Source organism: Delphinapterus leucas, chromosome 21, assembly GCF_059928025.1.
Source record: "Delphinapterus leucas isolate spDelLeu-1000000601 "Yukka" chromosome 21, BTC_Dleu_Yukka2, whole genome shotgun sequence".
NCBI lineage: Eukaryota > Metazoa > Chordata > Mammalia > Artiodactyla > Monodontidae > Delphinapterus > Delphinapterus leucas.
Window position 1 is genome coordinate 17,542,496 of NC_143149.1, and position 23,362 is coordinate 17,565,857.

At 36.4% G+C, this 23,362-nt stretch overlaps 1 protein-coding gene across 1 annotated transcript in view; it reads right to left on the bottom strand.

Moving 5' to 3' along the window:
* Positions 1–6,632: 6,632 nt before the first annotated feature.
* VPS37A (VPS37A subunit of ESCRT-I) overlaps positions 6,633–23,362 on the bottom strand; it is a 38,775-nt gene continuing 22,045 nt past the window's right edge. Inside the window, exons 5-12 of the mRNA XM_022571086.3 lie at positions 18,888–19,113; positions 17,363–17,433; positions 14,667–14,794; positions 14,528–14,586; positions 14,381–14,449; positions 10,580–10,723; positions 8,779–8,859; positions 6,633–7,229 (exon numbers count right to left, since the gene is read on the bottom strand). Of these exons, the coding sequence (XP_022426794.1) occupies positions 8,779–8,859; positions 10,580–10,723; positions 14,381–14,449; positions 14,528–14,586; positions 14,667–14,794; positions 17,363–17,433; positions 18,888–19,113 (778 nt within the window). The 3' untranslated portion in view covers positions 6,633–7,229. The remainder of the gene's footprint in view (positions 7,230–8,778; positions 8,860–10,579; positions 10,724–14,380; positions 14,450–14,527; positions 14,587–14,666; positions 14,795–17,362; positions 17,434–18,887; positions 19,114–23,362) is intronic.

Consider the following 23,362-nt stretch of genomic DNA (forward strand, 5'->3'; position numbering starts at 1 on the left):
ACAGGGGCAGTTGAACAGAGAGCACAGCCTGTGACTTTCCCTGTCTGCAGAGCAAGACTGGTGGCCTGCACCTTCAGTGCACACTCCTGCCTGATTCAGGTTCCCAAACAATGAGCTGTGCAGGCCTTGTGTCCCATCCTGCTGCACCACCAGGGCAGGGAAGCTAATTTCATAGCCCCACCTAATGCTGAGTATAGTATCCAGTCTCAGCTGTCTAGTAACATCACAGAATCCAAGCAACCATGAAGCCCATCCTACAGCCTCACTTGGGTGGGAGGGGAACCAAGCCAGCAGTCCTACCAGGCTATCTCAGCCAATGACCGTTGCCTCCCCCTCAGTGCTCAAACAGATGCCCTGCCCAAAAATAGATCACCTAAGTACATAAAGCAAAAACTAGCAGAGCTAAAAGGAGAAATAAAAGCAATAAAATAATAGTTGGGGACTTTAATACCCCACTCTAGACAATGGGTAGATCATCCAGGGAGAGAATCAATAAGGAAATAGCAAATTCGAACCACACTATATACCAAAAGTACTAACAGACATATACAGAACATTCTGTTCATCAACGGCAGAATACACGTTCTTAAGTGGACATGAACATTTTCTAGGATACACCATGTTAGGCCACAGAACAAGCCAGTATATTCAAGAAGACTGAAATCATACCAGGTATCTTCTCTGACCACAATGGTATGAAACTAGAAATCAATAACAAGAGGAAAACTGGAAAAGTCACAAACATACGGAATGAAAACTCTCGTGAACAACCAATGGATCAAAGAAGAAATTAAAGGGGATATAAAGAGTATCTTGAGACGAATGAAAATGGAAACACAACAAAACAAAACTTACAGGATGCATCGAAAGCAATTCTAAGAGGGAAGTTCACAGCAATAAATGCCTACATTAAGAAGCAAGAAAGATCCCATATAAACATCCTAACTCTACGCCTTAGGGAACTAGAAAAAGAAGAGCTGAGCCTAAAGTTAGCAGAAGGAAATAGCAAAGATTAGAGCAGAAATAAATAAGAGAATATGAAAACAACAGAAAAGATTAACCAAACTAAGACTTGGTTCTTTGAAAAGGTAAACCAAGGAAAAAAGAAAGGACCCAAATCAACAAAATTGTAAATGAAAAAGGAGACATTACAACTGATAGCACAGAAATAAAGAATTGTAAGAGGCTACTATGAAAAACTATATGCCAACAAACTGGACACCCTAGAAGAAATGCAAAATTCTTAGAAACATACTATCAAGAGTGAATCAGGACAAAATAGAAAGTCTGAATAGACCAATTATAGTAAAGAGATTGAATTAGTAATCAAAAATCTCTCACGGAGGAAAAGCCCAGGACCAGAGGGCTTTAACTGGTGAATTTCACAAAACATCTTAAAAATTAATGCCAATCTTTCCCAAAAAATTGAAGAGGAGGGAACAGTCCCAAAACTCATTTTATGAGGCCAGCATCACTGATAGCAAAGCTGGAAAAGAACATTACCAAAAAAGGAAACTACAGACCAATATCCCTGATGAATAGAGATGTAAAAATTTGCAATAAAATACTAGCAAATTGAAATCAGCAGCACATTAAAAGGATCATTCACCATGATCAACTGGGATTTATACCTGGCATGCAAGGATGGTTCAACATACACAAATCAATGTGATAAATCATATTAATCAAATGAAGGAAAAAAATATCATCTGATTAGATGCAGAAAAAGCATTTGACAAAGTTCAACATTCATTCATGATAAAAACTCTCAACAAATTAGGTATACAAGGAATATACTTCAACATAATAAAGGCCACAAGGGATAAGCCCACAGCTAATATCATACTGTTGAAAGGCTGAAAGCTTTTCCACTAATTTCAAGAACAAGATAAGGGTGCCCACTCTGACCACTTCTACTCAACAAAGTAGACCAAAGTAGAAGGAAAAGAAACAAAAGGTATCAGAATTGGAAAGGAAGAAGTAAAACTGTCTCTGTATGTAGATGACATGTTTTTATACATAGAAAATTCTAAAGGCTCCACGAAAAAAAAATCTGTTAGATCTAATTAACAAATTCAGTAAAGTTGTAGGATACAAAAGTAACGTAAAAAGTCAATGGCATTTCTATATACTAACAATGAAATTATCTGAAAAAGAAATAAAATGATCCCATTTACAAGAGCATCAAAAACAATAAAATACTTAGGAATAAACCTAACCAAGGAGGTGAAACATCTCTACTCTGAAAACTACAAGACACTGATGAAAGAAATCAAAGACACAAATAAATGGAAAGGCATCCTGTGTTCTTGGATTGGAAGAATATTGTTAAAGTGATCGTACTACCAAAAGCCATTTATACATTCAGTGCAATTCCCATCAAGATTCCAGTGGCATTTTTTAAAGTAGTAAAAATAATCCTAAAATTTATATGGAACCACAAAAGACACGGAATAACCAAAGCAATACTGAGAAAGGAGAACAAAGCGGGAAGCATCACACTTCCCAATTTCAAGCTATCCTATAAAGCTATAGTAATCAAAACAGTATGGTACTGGTATAAAAACAAATAGATCAATGGAACAAAATTATGAGCCCAGAAATGAACCCAAGCATACATGGTCAACTAATATTTGACAAGGGAACCAAGAATACTCAGTGGAGAAAAGATGGTCTCTTCCATAAATGGTGCTGCAAAAATTGGATAGTCATATGTAAAAGAATGAAACGACCACTATCTTATACCACTCCCCAAAATGAACTCAAAATGATTAAGACCTAAATGTACAACCTGAAACCATGAAACTCCTAGAAGAAAACAGAAAAAAGGCTCACTGGAATGTGTCCTGGCAGTGATTTTTGGATATGACATCTAAAGCACAAGCAACAAAATAAGTAAGTAGAACTACATCACACTAAAAAGCTTCTGCACAGCCAAAGAATAATTGACAAAGTGAAAAGACAACATATGGAATGGAAAAACATATTTGCAAACCATATATCTGACAAGGGGTTAATATTCAAACTATATAAAAAACTCATACAATTCTACAGCAAAAAAAAAAAATCCAATTAAAAAATGGGTAAAAGACTTGAGTAGACATTTTTCTCAAAGAAGATATATAAAAGGGTCAACAGGTATATGGAAAGATGCTCAGCATCACTGGTCATTAGGGAAATGCAAATCAAAACCAAAACATAATGAGATATCACCTCACATCTGGTAGGATGGCCAACATCAAAAAGACAAGCAATACGAAATGCTGGTGATAATGTGAATTTAAGAGAACTCTTGTGTACTTGTGTTAATGGGATCATAAACTGGTACAGCTACTATGGAAAACAGTACGGAGGACCCTCAAAAAATTAAAAATAGGACTACCATATGATCCAGAAATTCTACTTGTGGGAATACAAAGGAAATGAAAACACTAATTCGAAAAGGTAACCTGTACCCTTTCATGTTCATAGCAGCATTATTTAAAATAGCCAAGACATGGAAACAACCTAACTGTCCACCAGCAGATGAATGAATAAAGAAGCACACACACCATGGAATAGTATTCAGACATAATAAATGAGGAAATTCTGCCTTTTGCGACAATGTGAATGGGCCTTGAGGGCATTATGCTAAGTCAAAGAAAAACAAATACTGTATGATTTCACTTATATGTGTAATCTAAAACAAACGAACAAACCAAAGCTAGAGAAAAAGAGATCAGATTTGTGGTTAACCTGAGGTGGAGGTGGGGTTGGGGAATTGGAGAAAGGTGGTCAAAAGGTACAAACTTTCTGTAGCAGGGAATACCTTGTTAATGATACTTAGGATAAGCTGTAATAGCTTTTGCATTTTTATAACATAACTCACTTCATACCACTCTTGTAGTTGATTATTAACTCTTAGAAACTTCTTTGCCTCATGTTGAGGATGAGACTTTAATTTCTTCCATTTGGCAGTATACATCTACAAAAATAAATAACAAATTAAAAAAAAAACACAGTAACTATACCAAACAGAATTATGCATTTATTTTGAAAAGCAAATACCATAAATCTTTGATATTTTAAAATTTAGTTCTTTAATGTGATGCTTTCCACATCAGACACAAAATTTTTTTTCAGCCCCACACCAAATATTTTACAAAACATAATTTAGACTACTTAAAAGTTAACCTAACACTGAAATTTATTTTAAAAAGGTTACCTTTATTGCTTATTAAAACTTTATTGTGCTGGACAGAGCCTTAAAAGAGCATGGCCAATCCAACAAGGCTAAAATCTCTAACAGTATATTCTCATTTTAAATCAAACATCAAGGAACTGTTTTATTTAGAGCAGTTGGTTTAAACCAATGTAAAACTGACTCAAGACAGATTACTTCCCAACTAGTAATATTTAGAGCTCAAGTGATTTATTATTGATTTTCTGGAAAATTTAATAATATGAAGTAGGTAAGCATTTTGATCATGACTCAGCAGTCAACAAAGGAACTTTTTTAGAATAAAGGAAGGTGAAGAGAAGGGAAAACCTGGCATAGGTTTTTATTCTTTAAGAGCACATGATTAGTTTACTTTCTTTCCCTAAAAATGAATCTGAGCTGTCCTTCAATTTAAGCACATATGAATTATGATCAGACTTACCTGTCAATCTCTATTTCAATATAAATTTCCTAGTTTAGAATTATTCCTAGAAAATCTTCCAACTTTGAAACATTATGTTTAGCATGTATCGCATTTATTTAGACAACTTTCTTCTATTTTTGAGATGCTAGCCTTTAAATTTCTACCCATAACAAACCCCTACTCTGAATAATCTAATAACTCCTAAGCTTTTCTGTACTATTGTGACGTCCATCTAGTCTTCTATTATGTGTTAAAGTAAAATCAGAATCTCTGCTTTGGCAGGCTTTTTTTTCTTCCTCTGGCACTGCTTCTCCAATATAGCCAATTTTAAGAAGAAAATAATATATCCATAAGATTAAAGAAAAGCCACTAAAATTTTTATTGTAGTAACAGAACCAAAATACATACATATTCAAATGCAGACTATTGTCCATCCTGGATGACTTATATGACCTATTATCTGAACTGATTTGTCGGTTAAATGTAGGTAAAGATGATCAGACTCCTCTTATTAATGACTGGGTTGTAAGGAGGTTATCTAAAAAATTAATTTTAAAAGGAGAAACCAAGGTATGTTAACTGGTACAGAATGAAACTGGGATCGTTCAACTTTAAAGAATAAAAAACATTGAGATGAATTACTTATGCGATTATGTAGAAGAGATCTACTATATAAGAAAATGACTTTTTTTCTTTTTTTGGTGGAGGAAAAGGTAAGTACCTAAACACCTAGACCATGTTTGAGTCATCGTTGTATAGTATTTCCACAGTGCCTCATTCTTGGTAGGGACTTAATAAAATTAGATCAAATGAATTAATGGCTGTGGTCTGCTGGCCTCTTGTTCTGGGCTCGGCCTGGTTTCTCAGAAAGCTTCCTGATTGTTTGCAGAAGATCGGGACTACCGTGTCCTCCATTGTGGTGACTGCTGGGAAAGCTGAAGCTTCTGTGACCACTACAGTAAGGAAAGGTTCCTCAATACCCAGAAGACTGCCACAAATTTGAAACACTTACCTCAGTTATCTCATCTACACATCCAGAATAATAATACCTTCCTCGTCTGGTCATTTTGAAGATTAAATGGCATGCCCTTAGCACAGTACCAGGAAGACAGGTGATTAAAAAAAGTTAATTTCTTTACCCAAATTACATCTTTATAGTCCGTGTGAATACTTGCCCTTCCACACACATAGACTAAGTATTATTCAAGTCTAAGAAAATTTTGTTTTTCCTAAAGTACTATTGCTAAGACATGTATAGAAAGAAGAATAAAGAAAAGAAAAAAACTGTACCGTCTGCTGGTGTTTGGAATGGCAACCATACTGTGATGAAGTTTAAATAAAAACTGTCATTAGGTTGTTCTGTGATCTGGATACTCTACCAAGCCTCAGATATCTAGTTCAAGATTTTCTACTTAAGTAGCTTTCACAGCTACCCATAAAATATATTCATTCTGTAACGTAGTATAAAAGCAAACTGTTTAACACAGTACAAGTTAAAGCGAAAATCCAATTAAATTTATTAAAAACTAGACTGCCTAAAAATTATTATTAATTTTATTTATTATTAAAGCTTTTCTGTTATGAAAAGCTAACACAGTAAAGGTCAGAAAAATTCACTGACTTTTGTGTGTTTAAATTTACTATTTATTAACAAAAATATTGTTTTAAACTTCAACATGAGGAACTTAGCATATCCTTATCTAACCACAAACCCAGCAGATACTTATATTTACAAAGTTAGCATGAGGCAACTCCCTGGTGGTCCAGTGGTTAGGACTCTGCGCTTTCACTGCTGAGGATGCGGGTTCAATCCCTGATTGGGGAACTAAGATCCTGCAAGCCGCGCGGTGTGGCCGAAAAAAAAAAAATAATAAGAGTTACTGTGAAAGTTTATGTTGGACTATTTTAAATGAAACACAGTTTTTTCTATTAGGTAAAATATTTATTTACCTGTATTACCTCTTAAGTGCAACTTTAATTTTAAAAATAAGACAACAATAAGTAAAAAACGCTGGTTTACTCTTGATTTATTGTATGAGTTAAAAGTTACTTCCTTGAGACGGCACATTGGCAGGTTTGGTGTCTCCTGACACTGTGAATATTTAAAAACAAATTATTTCTGAAAGTTTTATCATACAGAAAGAAACAGGAAGAATAACAGTTTTTCTACAGTTGAAATGGTAATTTTTCAAAAAAGGTTGAGAGGAAAAAATCGAAACCATTCTTGATAAAGCAATGAGGCAGTTTCAAATTAAAATTACAAATTTAAATGAAGTAATTTTATAAAATATTGAAACTAGCTAAAATTACATGCATAGTTATTTAATCAATAGTAAGAGAGGAACAGCAGTGGAACTTAAATATGATAGGATTTATCAACAACAAATAAACATTTTTAGTGCAAATAGTGCAGAAAAATTTCTCAAAGCAAAGATCATAGCAATCATTCTAATCTGTACAAAATCAGTCTCAGTTCTGTATACAATCTATATAGTGTATCTATGTATTCAGCCACTGTAATGAAATGCCAATTTGCAAATCATAAATATAAATGTGCTTAGTCTTGTGTCCCATTCCTCTCTTGGCAGTTCATGTTTTCAGGAAAATCTGAAAAGAAAAGAAAATCAAAACCTAAGATTTAATTTAAGATGATAAATTAAGATTTACCTATAAGAAGATAATCTGACTATGAGGGAAAAGAGGTAGGGAAAGGATTCTAGCATGCTCATGTCAGTAAGCAATTACTCAGTGCCCACTGACTTCTCAACCTTGAGAAATGCATAGTTGATATTAAAAATCAACCCTTACCCTCAGGGATTAACAGTCTGATTTGTAAAATAAAACAATTCAGTGTTGCTACTAATGTTAAGGAGAATTAGATTGAGAAAAGGGGCAGAGAGTTTGAATGGGGGTTGAGAAATGCCTGTCACTTCCCTCCCTTGTAGCCTGATCCCTTTTAAGGGAACCTCCCATGCTCCCTTCTCAAAGTCTACTCCTTTAGCCCAGCAGAGCGGGCAGATGAACACAGGACACCAATCTCTAGGTCAAACTGCTGAGGTCAGGATGCACACTGTTCTATGCAGGGCCAGTCTCTTTCCCTGAATTTGTGGTGAGACCCTTGTCAGTCTCCACTGGCTGTTTGGACTGTCATGATATGATCAAGCCTGTGGGTAGCAAAGAAAGCTCTCTGAAGAGCAAGTGAGAAAGCACATGGGAGTGAGAGACAGAAAAGAAGAGAGATGCAAAAATGAAAAACAAGCAGTCGTGGGAAGGGTCTAAGAGGAGCTGCTTTGGTTACTGATGGCCTCATGTCGTGTTTTCACTCCCAGGTGACTGAGGTGTACTTTTCTGCATTTTGGCTCTGTTTCCCTGCGTTATCCAGTAACACAAGCTTTTAAAGTTGTTGAGGTGGGAGCTAGTCTTTGCCACCAGGTCATTCCTAAAACAAGATAGATGGAGAGGAAAACAGAAGAGTGTCCTGAGATCAGGTGAGAGCATGAACAAAGATATGGTGGTAGAAAAAACAACATGACATGAGAGAACATAAGGGGAAAATGGAAAATTAAAATGGATGATCTAAAATATAAGCGAGAGAAATTTGGCATTTCTCATCCCTAGGGGTTCATTGCAGGTCCTGGAGCAGAGAAATGTTATCACAGAGTGGTATTTTAGGAAGATCATTCTGTCAGTGCTGAGCAGGAAGGAGAAACCCTAAAGTCAGAGGACTGGTCAGAAAGTTACTGGAATAATCCTGATGTGAGATGGAAAAGAGACAGAGCAGAAATTCATTTTAAAGGAAGAAATGACAAAAGAGACTACTGAGAAATATGTCAACTATTATGGTATACTCCCCACACCAGCTGAGAGAAAGGAACTAATTACAGTTTAAACTCTACATAAGTAGCTATCAAATACTGAAAAAAAAATTCATTTAAGCCAATATCATACTGAGAAAATATGCAAACAATTTCTACTGGTTATATGCTTAGGTATAAAACATTATGCTTAATATAAAGTATTCTACATGTTATATAGCACAATAGCTATAACGACAGTATTATGCTTAAAGCTGGCTGAACAAACACTAGTAAGAACACTTCATTAAAAATAGCCATGCAATAGCCTGAAGACTCAAACCTTCTAGAATACAATTTACCTATAGTGGAGCATGAAATTGGCTGTGCATTGCTATCACTTGTTGAAGTTTTTCTTCCTTGGCTCTTCTACAGTGGCAAATCTAGAAGACAAATTATTTAAAATACCAGTCACTTCTCCAGTAATCTTCCTACTACTAGCTAAATTTGACAGAATTCTAAGTAAGAATCTTTTAACTTGTTGACATTATTTAAACTGTGGATGTCTGAGGTAGAGCAGAATTTAAGAATCAAAAAAAAGTTTTAATTTTGTTTGGAAGATAATCTTTGTAAACTTCCAGAATGTAAAACACACTCTGATCCTTTATACCAGTTCTCTGATTATATAATTTCAAATATCTGTGTTTTAAAAATATGAAAATAAATCCTATTGTTGTTACCCAGGAAGCTTAACAAATAGAAACTTCAGGGCTTCCCTGGTGGCACTGTGGTTAAGAATCCGCCTGCCAATGCAGGGGACACGGGTTTGAGCCCTGGTCCGGGAAGATCCCACATGCTGTGGAGCAACTAAGCCCGTGAACCACAACTACTGATCCTGAGCTCTAGAGCCCATGACCCACAACTACTGAAGCCTGCGTGCCTAGAGCCCGTGCTCCGCAACAAAGAGTAGCCTCACTCGCCACAACTAGAGAAAGCCTCCGCACAGCAACGAAGACCCAACGCAGCTAAAAATAAAACAAAAACAACTTCAAGATACAGTTATACAGTACTGAAGAAAAATGGACCCAAAATCGACGCTTCACTAATGCTATAACCATAGTCATTAATATCTCTGTACTTCAAATTTTCTCATGGAAAACGGGGATAATAAAATCTGCCACACTTTCCTTAACAGCTCATATATATATATGGCACATCTGTTTTATAACGTTTATTAACAAAAGGTTATTTTTAAACTGTGATGTTTCAGAGAAATTAGGTAAATATTTAGGACTCTATCAAAGGACAAGATACTGCTAAGCAGACTTAAAATTTTTTTCTTTAAATATAATGGAGGGCTTCCCTGGTGGCGCAGTGGTTGCGAGTCTGACTGTGGATGCAGGGGACGTGGGTTCGTGCCCCGGTCTTGGGAGGATCCCACATGCCGCGGAGCGGCTGGGCCCGTGAGCCATGGCTGCTGAGCCTGCGCGTCCGGAGCCTGTGCTCCACAACGGGAGAGGCCACAACAATGAGAAGCCTGCGTACCGCCAAAAAAAAAAAAAAAAAAAAATATATATATATATATATATATATAAAATGGAAATACTAGAACAGAAATTATCCCCAGAATGTTCTCAGTAATATTAAAAACAAAAAAATTTTAAAAATCTGTATAGGGAATTCCCTGGTGGTGCAGCTGTTAGGACTCGGCACTTTCACAATAGTGGCCTGGGTTCAAACCCTGGTCAGTGAACTAAGATCCTGCAAGCCGTGCGGCACAGCCAAACAAACAAACAAACTAACAAAGACATTATATAGGTTATTCTCTTTTTAAACAACTTGTGAAACAGGTTATTCAGGAGTATATTACAACTATTAAGACTAGGCTTAAGCTAATTTACTAGCTTTACTACAGAACGATACAGATACTATCACTTCTGAAACAGAACCATTATGTGATTTACCTGCTTGTGTACTCACAAGCAGCAGGTTTAAAGTGATAGCAGGATGTTGCTATCATTCTCAATAGAGGCTCTTCAGTTTCCTCTCACGGCACTCAAAACTCCAGCTCAGTAATGTGCTAAGGTTTTTTTTACTCATGAATATACATAAGTTATTTGATATTACGCTGTCACTTGTCCTCAACTGAAGAGTATTACATACTGTTCTCTTTTCCATGAAGCTACTGAGAAAATCATCTATATCAGTTTTTCCCTCCAAGAAATCTTCTGCAATATTATCAGAGTCTTCCTCAGCTTCATGTGCAGCTACTTTCAATCTTGCCTGTAGGGCACTCGCACTACAGCTCTGAAAAAGAAAATCAAGTATATTAGTTTCTAATGCTCAGAAAAACTCCTTAGAGGGAAGGAAAATGGAGTAGAGGTAGAGGTAGGGAGAAGCAATTCATTATGTGCCTTACAAAGCTTCTTTTTGAGGAAATCTGGTCCCATCTAAGTCCTCACCTTTTGGATATGAGATGGCTACCTAACACAATAGAAACCAATGCATTGCCTACAAGCTATTGAGTGAGAGAAACTGGGGAGATCACTGTCCTCTCTTGGGAATTTAAGAATCAGATCATTGTGGTAGGCACCCTCTAAGATGATCCCCAATGATTCTCCTCTCCTGGTATTCCTGCTCTTGTATAATCCCCTCCCCTTGAGTGTGGTCTGGACCTAGTGACTTGCTTCTAATGAACAGAATATGGCAAAGGTGATGGAATTAAATTTAACCAAAGTGGTGAAGGACACCGAAAACTACAAAACATTGTTGAAAGAAATTAAAGAAGACATAAATAAGTAGAAAGACACCCTGTGTTCATGGATCAGAAGACTTAATACTTTTAAGAGAGTACTACCCAAAGTGATCTCCAGAGTCTATGTAATCCCTATCAAAATGTCAACAGCATTTTTTGCAGAAATAGAAAAATCCACCCTAAAATTCAGAGAATCTCAAGAGACCCCCAAATAGTCAAAACGATCTTGAAAAACAAGAACAAAGTTGGAGGATTCATACTTACTGATGTCAAAAGTTACTATAAAGCTACAGTAATCAAAACAGTATGGTACTGGCAATCAGAAGAGACATATAGATCAATGAAATAACAAACACTCATACATATGGCCAAATATTTTCAAAAGTGTGCCGAGACCATTCAATTGGGAAAGGACAGTCTTGGACAACTATTGCTAGGAAAACTGGATATCCATGTTCAGAATTAAGTTGCACCCTTACCTTACCTCATACACAAAATTTAACTCAAAATGGATTAAAGATCTAAATGTAGGAACTAAAACTGTTTTTAATTAATAGTCATCCTAGTGGGTGTGAGATGGTATCTCATTGTGATACATCACATACAGGTATATATAGAAATACACCATTTTTAATCACCTTTACCTACACTGGTTATCTATCCTTACAAGTCTCGCTCACACAATGTAATTTTCCTTATTAGTGTAAGGTTAGGCATCTTTTCAAATGTTTCCATTTACTTACTCATTAAATATTTATTGAGTACGTACCATGTGCCAAGCACTGGACCAAGGTATTGGGTATACAGGGGGAAAAAAACAGGACAGGTTCCTGCACTAATGGCACCAACAGTCTAGTGAAGTGGTTTCCATACTTTAGAGTATAGAAGAGTCATCATCTTCAGAGGTTCTGAGTGAGCACATCTATAGAGACAATCCTAGGAATCAAGGATTTTTTTAAACATTTCAAGAAGTCAGAATAATTGCTATATCAGAATGTTTATTGGACCTTCATATTTCTCCTTTTGTGAGTTTCCTGTTCTTCCCTTTGCCTGTATGTAAGGTTTCTTTATGGACCATTGGCATTAATATTTGTTATATCTGCTACAAATATTTGTCCCCTTTACTTCACTTTTGATTTTATAATCTTCAATGTATACAAAGTTTAAATTTATATATAGCTTAAATCATCAGTTTTTTATTTTATGCTTCTGCCTATTGTCATAATGCTTAGAAAGGATTTTCCCATCATAATCCTAAAAAAAACCTCTAGCAGATAGTTGTCTCTCATAATTTTATGGTTTCCACCTAAATACTTACTCTATCTAGAGTATTCTTCTGTGTATGCTATGATATAGGGATCTAACTTTTTTCTAAATGGACTGCCTTTATTAAATTCTCATTCTTTTCTAACCAATTACTCATATATATGTCTGTTTCTGAACTGCAGAATCTGTTCCATAGAACTATTTTTTGCTTCCTACAAGGCTACTCTACTGTTTTAAATAAAGAGTTTTTATAGTGTATGTTGATATTGGGAAAGGGTTTCTTTTTGCTCAAGCTCTTCTTGACTAGTTTAACCTGTTTAGTTTTTCAGAAGAACTTTAGAATAAATCTGTTTAAATTAAAAAAATACTCTTGGGATTTTGATTGGAAGTATAGAAGATTTTTAAGTTATTTTGGGAAGAATGAAATCTTTATAATACTGTATCTTTCAGTCCATGAATATTCTGTTACTCTATTTCTTCAAGTCTTCTTTTGTGTCATTCAGTAAAGTTTCCTAACTTACTTCATTGGGTTCAGTTCTAAATTTTTTACAGTTTTGTTTATATTGTAAATGAGTTTTTTTCTTCTACTTCATTTTGCACTGGTAGTTGCGAGATATCTAGAAGAAAACCTTCTCAATTTGCTAGGATTTTTACTTGTTTGGTTTTGGTTAACAACCGTTTCATCTTTTCTTTTACATTATACCTCTTTTCCTTTTCTTGTCTTCTTACAGTGGCCAGAACCTCCCAAGCAATGTTAAATAGCAGTGATACTGGGGCATCACTGTCTCATTCCTAACATTAAAGGGATCCTGAAAATGTTGAGTCATTAGGTATGATGTTTGCTGTTGGTTTCCTTATTAAATTAAGGAATTAATTTTATCTTAGTTTACTAAGAGTTTGTCTAAGGAATGATGCTGATTATTGTGAACAGCTTCTTCAGCATCTACTAAGCTTTATTAAGCATCTACAGGTATCTTAGTTAACTCTGTCAGATTTTCCAGTTAAGTGAGGGAGGACTGCTTACATGTGACTCCTGACTCTGATACTTTCTATTTACATGACCTCAGGGATGTTATTGAATATCCATGTGCCTCAGTTTCCTCATCTGCAAAATGGATAAACAGTAACAACATCTACCTCATAGGGTTTTGGGTGGAATGGGCAATATATGTAAATAGCTTAGTGCAATACAAAAGATACAACAATTGTACAATGTCAGCTACTATTATTTTATTCTAAAGAATGATCATCTGAAATCTATTATAAATTTATATTCTCCTTTACCATCATTTTTTTTTGCTGTTGTCTTATTTCTATTTTATGTTTTACTAAATTGGCTTTACCTTCTAGAATTCCTGATTTTAAAGGAAACAGAATATTATGATTGGGTTACTGACATTTATTTTAATTTTTTAAATGATTTTTGCCCTTTTTATTTTTAAAGATTTGTTTTTTTAGGAACATGGGTTGAATTTTATGAAGTTTTTGATTTTTCACATATTTCTAGCATAAAATCTATTATTTGTGGTGAATTACACTTTATACTTTTTATATATTATATTATATTTTTCAAGTTGCTAACTTTTCATTTAAGATACTTGTATATAGGCTTACAAGTAGTCTAAAATTTAAATTTTTGTTGGTAGCTTTTATTAGAAGAGTTAAACTGCCTTTATAATAACTCTCCCAGAAGAGTTCTTTATGGGGCTTTTTATTTTTCTATTTTGGAACCAAATGCTCTTGCATGAGCACAACTGATTCACAATGGCTTATAACTGACAGCTGTTCATCTGTGTAACTTAGAGCTGTTTATCATGACTTATAAACAGATAAGATAAACTCAGATACCTAATAAATGTTTTCTGGTAATAATGAATTTAAGAATGTGGCACATGCACATTAAGATTAAAAATTCTTATGGTAAAAGAGCTAAACAATCTTACCTCGCTAAGTTCATGCTGCCTTTGCATCTTCTTTTCAAAAGTTGATTTCATTTGTGTAAGTAATTCATACTAAAAGAGAAAATTAAAATGCTATTTAATTCTATTTTAAAATTGTATGGATTTCTTAAAAAATGATAACTAACTCACCTTATCTAAAACAGTTTGCCTTTTGGCTTCCAAGCTGGGCTCCAAAAGGAGATTTTTTCCTGTAAGATAAATTTTTAGTTTATTGCTAGGTAAAGATCACATTTTTCTTAGGAAATTTAATAAGTAAGGAAAGACATACTTGCTAGCTCCTCAATACTTTTCATTAAGTCATCCTTGTCAGTAATAATTTGTTTTAGTTGAGGCAAAGTCAGAAACTGTTCTAGTAATACCTCCTCTTGGTCATTCATATCTGTAAGTTGTGATACACTAGAAACACAACAGAAAAAAATGTTAATGAATATCAGTCATCTAGTTTTTTTCCATAATAAATATTCACCATTTTTCAGTTTTATTCAGCTGATAGAGTTCTAAATAATTTTTGACATATATATTTTTATATAGACACAGAAGAAGGAAAATTACAACCTTAAAAGCAAATAAAACATCAATCACAATAGAACAAAAAGTACTCTAAATACAGTACAGTGTCAAGTCACTACAGGACTATGAAGACGAGGGTTTATGAACAGCCCTAATAACCTACCAATTTTAACCTCTGAGCCTATTTACCTACTAGGTATGTGGCTGTCACAATAAATGATACATGTATATGTGTCTGTGTACATATAGTCATAAAAATGTTTTTAAAAAGCAATCGTGGAAGGCCAATCCCAGAACAAAAATCATATCCAGAGAGTGAAAGAGGGAACTGGATGGGTGGGATAGGGAGGGAGGGAAACCTTTCTGAACCTATCTTTCAGTTTTGACTACATACAGATCCATATAAATGCATTATATAATTAAAAAACAAAATTAAAAAAGAAAAAGCAGTCTCTAAAATTCAAAGCAAATGGAAATAAATGAACCTGGTTTTTTTTCCTAAGTTATATAATCATCCAGAGAAATTTTACTGAAAAGACTTTAAAAAATAGTATTTGGCTGTACATCTCTGGTGCGCTATATCCTAAAGACAAAAGAAGTGTAAAAAACAAAACAAATAAACAAAAACTTATCCTGCTTTCAATAATCACTACTGATATTGTTATTTTATTAGTATTGTTATTTTGAAAAAGAACAAGTGCCTTTCAGAGAAATGGCTGGCTTCAGGTCAGGGAAAAAAAAATGTTCATGTTGAGCCCATGACATCTTTGTTTTGCCAGAGTTTCCTATTGACTAAAGATAGAACTGTTTAAGCAGCAAAAAGAATAATGTTTGAATGGACTGAAACACAAATTTCTTTTTTAATTTATGAGTTTATAATAACTCAAAAACAACCATAAAAAAACAAAAACTCGCCTATCAGAACTTTTGCAGCTAGCTTATGCATCAACTCATTATTCTCAAAATCAATAAATTAAGAGGAAAAAAATCAAGCATATATTTTGTCTTTCTGTATGAAGTATATTTCAATATAACTAAACTTTCCTTTTCTATGAAGGAAAGTCTTCATAGACTTCTGGCTAATTCTGGCAGTAGGAAATCACATTTGCAATCCTTAATGAAATAATGCACAGTCAGTGATTTCAAGTGTTTCAACCCTAATGTCACTAAAAAAAGGCAACCAGACATCATTTCTGCCGTACGTGATGTAATAGGAAATATGCACTAACTATGATGTAAATATTCTTGCCAAAAGAATTAAACCTAAATTTTTTCCCCCAGTTTTCTTGAGACATTGTCTAAGTTTAAGGTGTACAATGTAATGATTTGACAAAAAAAATTGAACCTACATCTAATCAAAACTCTGTATCTAGCCACCAGTAGAAGGAAATATGAGAAACAGAGGAACACCCTCAATGGAACCACAAGGTGCAATCAGGCAACAACAGGGTATGGGAAATTCTATAGGACAAATAACCAGTTTCTTACATAAATATTTAATAATATGTGTATAATTTACTCTCTATGTGTTTATATGTGTATGTATATATATTTGTATGTATATGTATGCATGCATATGTGTGTATATATATGTTTGTGTGTATATGTACATACATATTAATAAACATGGGAGAAATGGTTCATGATTAAAAGAACTATAAAAGATAACAGTATTCAAATGCAATAGGTAGATATTATTTTGAACCCCGATTCAAATAAACTACCAACCAAAAGATTTAATTATTAAGACCCTGGGGAAATAAGATAATATCAAAGAATTAAAGAATGAGCATTCATATTGTGAGGTATGATGATGATGTGGATTGGGATTATGGCAAAGGAAAAGTCTTTACCTGGTGGAGAGATTTAGTGAAGAACTTATAGGTAAAAATAACAGAATATTTGGGATTTGGTTTAAAATAATCCTGACCTATACCCATACTGCCTGAAAAAAGCTGGAAGATGGCAAAGAGGTTCACCTTTTTGTATTTTTGATGTTTTCATAATAATGTTTTTAAAGGGAAGGAAGAAAGGAAAGGAGGAGGAGAATGCTCTATAACACGGCAACAATAACAGCCCCTACTTCACGGGTTGCTGCAAGCATTACTCCGTGTATGACTGCTTTAACGTGTACGTGCTGCGTGTAAACTTTATTAATTATTAGCAGAGAATAACACATCACCACTTCCTACAAGTGACTGTAAAACACTGGATCAAATAAAGCTAAACGTTTTTTAACTGTAGGATTTCTCACAGACCAGTAACTCAATAAATATAACCTACAAGACATACGACTGATTCATAGAACTTTCCCACTAAGACAACCACAATATAGGAAGAGTGATGACTTAAAAGTTTTTTTTAACTTAATATGGATATGAAAATGATGATGTGGTTTCTATTTACAAATTAAATAGACAACAAACACCAATGTTACTCTCCTAGTTTTTTTACCTTAGTTCTGAGAGTTCTGGAAATACATCAGGGATATCAGGCATCTTGTAACCAAAACCATTTTGGCTTATCTAAAGAGAGTGTGAAATGGTGTTAAATTTCAGCCATCTTTTTGACTGCTCCTATTTGGTTGTAAAAGTAATTTTTAATGTACTGCATCCCATAACTGTTTTCATTATCACACTTAATCTTTGCACTTCACATTGTCCTTACCCTCCCCTTCTTTCTTCACTGTTTTTTCAGTGTATCTTTATACATAGAGGGTTACTTTTTTTTTTAATGGGGATCACGTGAGTACCTGTGTTTAGCCCTTGGACAAGTATACGGTTGTAAAATAAATCTCCTAAGTGTATCTGTGACATATGTGGAGAATTATCTCTGGGTTTCATTGATGTATATGAATGTTTGTCTCAAAGTGAAAGGCATTAAGTATAGAAAAATTAGTAAGTTGGCAAAAATCTGAATAGTTACCTAAGTTCCATGAGAGAGTAGGGTAGATAAGGAACAGAGTATACATTGTTTGAATATAGATGACATTTTAAAATCAAGGACCCATGAAAAGTTCTCTTGTAATTTTATTTATACTAATTATAATTTGTTCATAATATTCATTAATACAATGATGAAAGGTTTTGGAAAAATGAAGTCTACTTGGGTCTATATTCTAATGGGTCTATATTCTAAATTATTACAAACACTAAAATTAGTAAAGTTGATTATGATATTTTTTTAATATTTGAGTATTACTATGGGTGATATTCACTAAGGGTTAAAAATGAAGGTTTTAAAATCCCTTTAATATGTTTAATGCACAGTCTCTCCCTCAGTAACATCCCACATGGCAGCAGATACCAGCTTAACTTAAGAACACACAATTTTTTACACCAATGAGACACTGGATTAAAAGTCCTCAGTATGCTAGAGCAGACCCTCCATAAGCTGATACATGCTTCTCCTATACAATCCTTCTCATATCTTTGCCTGTGTCCTATATGACAACCAGAGGGCTCTGTAACAGGCAGCTTCACAAATATGCCATCTGGTTTATGCTCCCAAATCTTTGTCAATGCTGTTGCCTCTTCACAGAATTGCCCTATGTGACCCCCTAACATCCTGGCAAATTCATTACCATCTATCAAAATTTGGCCCCAAGTGTAAATCCATTCATTCATCTGCCTCATTTTGAATGAGCACCTACTATATGCATCAGGCATGCTTTGAGGCACCAAGGATAAAGTGGTTTAAGAAAAAGAATTGCATCTTTTATAAAGTTATCTTTCTAGCTCTATGATGGTCCCTGGGAGCACTGACTATTCCCTTAACTGTGTCTTTGCCATAGCTCTAGACTATCTCTTCTACTTACAATTATTTAATTATTTGCTGGTTACCTCTTTGAAATTGTTACTTAAGTTGAAAATGTGATTTAATCTCTTTATCTTTTGTGCCATGGTGGCTGGCACACTGGAGGGATATAATGTATGTTGACTGAATATTTCAAGGGTACAAACTACTATCTGATACCAACCGGTGCTGAAGTGTCTGTTGTGGGAACAGGCAGTGGCAGATTTGAAAGGACACCAAATGAAGGAGCAGCAGGTTTGGCTGCTGTATGACTTGTCGCTGAAGAAGAAACAGTGTCAGCAACAGATAAAGAACTGACAGTCCTGGTAGCTTCTTGTGGGGGATATGGAGGAAGAAATGGAAAACCCGGAGAGGCACAAGGAGGCGTCCCACCCGCTTTACTGTACAGGCTAAAGAGAAAGAGACGAAAAACATGAGGTTAGATTTTAGGGGTAAGTTTGTAAAAGTATTCCTAAATTGTTCTAAATAACAGTGGTTATGCAGTACAGATGGCAGGTGCCATTAGTTATTATAATTATATAAGTGAATCAGATATAAATTGATAAAATATGAACACCCCTCAAGAGAAAATTTTCATTTCTTTCCATGAAAAAGAAAAATGTTTCAGAAAATATACAATTCAACTGGTCACACTGGAAGTGAACAGAATGCTCAAAACTCAAATATGGCCTTTCTGTTGGCATCAATGTGTATCTTCATAGAAGAAATGGAGAACATTTAAGTCCAGGAAATGTATTCAACTGTAGCTTGAATAAATTCGTAGCTTTCATTATATCTGGCAAAATCTGACTGCAAGTCAAGACTGCTTTTCTGGAAAATTTCAAAGAAAAATATATAGATGAGCTGTTAAAAATGTTAAAACATAAAAAAGATGCATATAAAAACTATGTATAGGGCTTCCCTGGTGGCGCAGTGGTTGAGAGTCTGCCTGCTGATGCAGGGGATACGGGTTCGTGCCCCGGTCCGGGAAGATCCCACATGCTGCGGAGTGGCTAGGCTTGTGAGCCATGGCAGCTGAGCCTGCGCGTCCGGAGCCTGTGCTCCGCAACGGGAGAGGCCACAACAGTGAGAGGCCCGCATACCTCAAAAAAAAAAAACAAAAAACTATGTATATATTAGAAAAAGCGGCACAGCAGTATGTACTCAAGATATAATCAGAAAATAATTTATTTTTGCAAGGTAATAAATATTGGGTTCTGAATCAAGATGGTGACATAGGAAGATCCTGAATTCACCTTCTCCCACAGAAATACTGAATCAACAGCTACATAGGGAACAATTTCCTCTGAAAAAAACCCTAAAAACTAGCTGAGCAGCTCCTACACATTGGGCAAACAAGAAGAAAATGACATCTAAGCTGGTAGGAGAAGCTGAGACACAATCTCACCATAAACCTCACCCTCAGCAGGACAACCCACAAGCTGGAGAAAACTCAAAACCCAGAGCTTTTCTCTGGGGAGTTAAGGGTTGAGTTTGAACCTGAGAGACAAGCCCCTAAACATCTAGCTCTGAAGACCAAAAGAGCTCATGTCCCCGAGACGCAAACTAAGAAACAATTCTTACAGGGCTCGTACTCTTGGACTCCCCTGCCTTAGGGCCAAATGCAGAAGAGGACCTGATTTAATGTGAAAGAGGCTCACTTGCCAATCTTAAAGCATCAGCTCCAGGCAGCAGGCATCTAACTTAACACACATCTAGGGGTCCGCTGAGATACTTTCTGGGGATGGTGGCTGGTGGGCGACATCTTGTTTCCCATCTGCTGTGCTCCAGAGACCCAGTACCACCCAGAGGGAGCTCCTATATGCATCTGGTGCTCTGGTTTCTGCAGCTCCTGCCCAGGGAACATCCCTTGATTGCTTGACTCTGGATGCCAGGCAGGCTAATGTTCCTGGGTCCCTCAGGATTGTAACCATCAGAGAGAAGGTTCTTGGTAGACTATGACCCCCAGGACATTGCACAGACAGCAGACAGAAGCAACCCCCAGTCTTTCTGTGAAAGAGGCCTATGTGCTTGTCCAGGGGCTTTGACACTGAGGCACCCACGGAGATGCTCTCTCAGGGAATGGAGGCCAGTGGACGTCATCTCCGCACTCTCCCTCTGCCTCACTCCAGCTCACCAGTATCTTAGAGAAAGGAGCTTATACCCTTGTTTTTGCAGTGGCAACCAGAGGACACCACAACATTGTCTGAATCTGACAGCCAGCGGGGCTCACACTCACAGAAATGGAGAACAAGTTCTAAATCAGCTACCCCCCCAGGGGAACAGCATGAGACAACAGGAGCTCAGTCTTTCTGCTGAAAGAGGCCTATTAGCTTATTATCATAGCTATAGCCTGAGGGGCAGGCTTCTAATTAAACACAACTCTAAGGACTGAATGTAATCCTTCCACAGACTCCAGAGGGCGGGCTCTACTATCTTTGTGCTCTCCCTCTGCATGTTCTGGAACGCCAGCATGTCTTGCAGGGGAGATCTTACGTGTGTTTGGTGTCCCAGTTTTGTATTTGGTGCTCTCGTTTTTGTGGCTGCCAACCAGGGAATGCCCCTTACTTACCTGGCTCTGGTGGCCAGGGGGGCTGACATTCCTGGGTCCCATGAGACTGTAACAGTTGTAGACAGTTCTTGGCAGGCTACCACACCAGGGCACTGCAGATAGCACACTTAAACACACCCACAGTCTTAATGTGAAACAGGCCTATTTGCTTATCCTGAAGCTTCAGTCTGAGGGGTGGGCTTCAGGCTTGGAATCCATGCATGTGAAGGCCTATGGAAGTGCCTTCAGGGAACAGAGGCCAATGGACACCATGTTTTCATTCTCATCACCTGGCTCAGGTGGCTAGCAGGACTTAATAAGCTTGTGGTCCCACAGAACTGTATATATTTGCATACATTAAAAGCTGCCGCCAGAAGGTCTTGCTTCCAATCAGCCTAAATCTAGGTATGGATATCCTCCCCTGTGGGGCAATGACAGGTCTTGACACACCCTTAATTCCTGGGAGCTATTAAAAAAATAATAGGTTGCTTGGACAATCACAAAGGCTTGAGAGACAGTCAAGAGCCAGGGTAGGGTTGAATGATAAGGTTCATCTCCTAGTCCTGTCCTCAAAACTGGGAGAGGTAACTGTTTTATCTTACACAGAGTCAAGCAAAAAGAAGAAACAAAGAAATATGTTCCAAATAAAAGTATAGGATAAAACCTCAGAAAAAAAACCTTAATGAAATGAAATGAAGATACATAATTTACCTGATAAAGAGTTCAGAGTAAAGGTCATAAAAATGCTCCCTGAACATAGACAGAACCTCAACAAAGAGAAAGAAAATACAAGAAAGAAGCAAAGCTGGAGAATACAACAACTGAACTGAAAAATATACTACAGAGGGATTCAATAGCAGACTGGATGAAGCAAAGTGAGAAATGGAATATTTCCTGCCATATCAGTAAACAAAGGATGTCACAGTCATCAGCCAGAAGAAATGATCAGTGAACTCAAGACAGGGCAGTGGAACTCACAAAATCAGAGCAGAGAAAAAAAAGGAAAAAAAGTGAAGATAGCTTAAGGAACTTACGGTTTGTATTATAGGGGTACCAGCAGGAGAAGAGACAGAGAAAGGGGCAGAAAACTTATCTGAAGAAATAATGGCTGAAAACTTCTCTAACCTAGGGAAGGAAACTGGCATCCAGACCCAGGAAAGCCAGGAAGTCCCAAACAAGATGAACCAAGACACATTTTTTTTTGCGGTACGTGGGCCTCTCACTGTTGTGGCCTCTCCCGCTGCAGAGCACAGGCTCCGGACGCGCAGGCTCAGCGGCCATGGCTCACGGGCCCAGCCGTTCCACGGCATGTGGGATCCTCCCGGACCAGGGCATGAACCTGTGTCCCCTGCATCGGCAGGCGGACTCTTAACCCACTGTGCCACCAGGGGAGCCCCAAGACACATTTTAATTAAAATGTCAAAAGTTAAAGACAAGGCAAGGATCTTAAAAGCAGCAAGAGAAAAACAACTTGTTAGGTACAAGGGAACCCCCATAAAACTACCAGCAGATTTTTCAGCTGAAACTTTGCAGGCCAGAAGGCAGGGGAATGACATATTTAGAGTACCAAAAGAAAAACACTTTCAAGAATACTCTACATAGCAAAGTTCTCATTCAGAATTGAAGCAGAGGTAGAGTTTTCCAGACAAGCAAAAGCTAAAGGAGTTATCACCACTAAACTGACCTTACAAGAAATGTTAAAGGGACTTCTTTATGCTGATATTACACGCAAATAGAAACCAAAAGAAAGCTGGGGTAGCTATACTTATATCAGACAAAACAGACTTTAAAACAAAGACTGTAATAAGAGACAAAGAAGAGCGTTACATAATGGTAAAGGGGTCAATCCAACAAGAGGGTATAACAATTATAAATATTTATGCACCCAAAAGAGCAGCACCTAAATATATAAAGCAAATATAAACAGACCTAAAAGGATAAACAGAGAGCAATAAAATAAGAATAGGGGACTTGGGACTTCCCTGGTGGTGCAGTGGTTAAGAATCTGCCTGCCAGTGCAGGGGACACGGGTTCGATCCCTGATCCGGGAAGATCTCACATGCCGAGGAGCAACTAAGCCTGTGCGCCACAACTACTGAGCCTGTGCT